General features: G+C 36.0%; 1 protein-coding gene across 1 annotated transcript in view; it reads right to left on the bottom strand.

Annotated features, from left to right (window-relative positions):
* Positions 1-169: 169 nt before the first annotated feature.
* The window catches only part of LOC100639376 (uncharacterized), a 3868-nt gene continuing 2942 nt past the window's right edge, over positions 170-1095 (bottom strand). Inside the window, exons 8-10 of the mRNA XM_020002280.1 lie at positions 630-1091; positions 537-579; positions 170-488 (exon numbers count right to left, since the gene is read on the bottom strand). Coding sequence (XP_019857839.1) covers positions 357-488; positions 537-579; positions 630-1091 — 637 coding nt within the window. The 3' untranslated portion in view covers positions 170-356. The remainder of the gene's footprint in view (positions 489-536; positions 580-629; positions 1092-1095) is intronic.

Raw genomic sequence — 1095 nt, 5'->3', positions numbered from 1 at the left:
ATATTTACTATTCTTCTGCCCTATAGTTTATGCAATTTGAACCAGTTTCCTTTCACAACTGAGAGATAACTTTTAGATTGTTTCGTTGTAGTTTCATAGGACAGAACTCAACACAAAGAGTTAGTAATCAAGTTCTACGCCTCAGAACTCTTTGGAGCTACTGAATTACATTCATGCATTATTGTAAAGTAATTTTTGTGTAATGAGCAACAATTTAATGTTTCAGTTACTGTTGGTGGTGCTTGAAAAATAATTTCAGCTGGCTATATAATATTATAGATTAAACAAAAATTTTATGCAGCTACTAACACTTTAAATATTTTGTTTCAAAATATTAAAACTTAGATGATATAGATCTACATTGTACTTAGCTTGTTAGGCACCATCAAAGATTCTTGATTATGTGATTTTTCTTGCACTGGGCCATCTTCATAGCTTATGAAATCATCATCACCAGAGCTGACACATGAAGATTGTGTTTCAGGCATCTAAATTAAGGATAAATTAGCTAAATAATAATTATATTGACAAAAAACCTTGCTTGATGACATATCCTTCATTTCAAAACTCGAATCCATACTGTTGTAACATAAAAACACAATCATACTAACAGAACAGATTAACCTTACCTTTCATCCTGAAGTTGGTCAATTCTTGGTGATCTTATTAATAATTCATTTTTCTTGCCTAGCATACCAAATGTTACACCTGTCATTCTAATCATCAAGCCTTTTACTCCTTGGGTTTTTTCAGTGTCTACCATTGCTCTAGCCTCCACTTCTTGAAGTTTTTGTTGTCTTTTGTCTTCCTCCTCTTCTTGTTGTCTTCCATTTTCTTCTACTAGTCGCCTTCTGTCTTCCTCCTCTTGTCGTAGTCTTGTGTCTTCCTCCTCTTGTCGTAGTCTTCTGTCTTGCTCCTCTTCTCGTAGTCTTTTGTCTTCCTCCTCTTGTCTTCGTCTTCGGTCTTCCTCCTCTTCTCGTAGTCTTCTGTCTTCTTCCTCTTGTCTTCGTCTTCGGTCTTCCTCCTCTTGTCTTCGTCTTTGGTCTTCCTCCTCTTGTCTTCGTCTTCGGTCTTCCTCCTCTTCTCGTAGTCTTC

The sequence above is a fragment of the Amphimedon queenslandica genome, unplaced genomic scaffold (genome assembly GCF_000090795.2).
Source record: "Amphimedon queenslandica unplaced genomic scaffold, v1.1 AMPQUscaffold_12944, whole genome shotgun sequence".
In the NCBI taxonomy this organism is placed as follows: Eukaryota; Metazoa; Porifera; class Demospongiae; order Haplosclerida; family Niphatidae; genus Amphimedon; species Amphimedon queenslandica.
The sequence above is the reverse complement of the archived record's forward strand: the minus strand, read 5'-3'. Positions and strand labels throughout refer to the sequence as shown.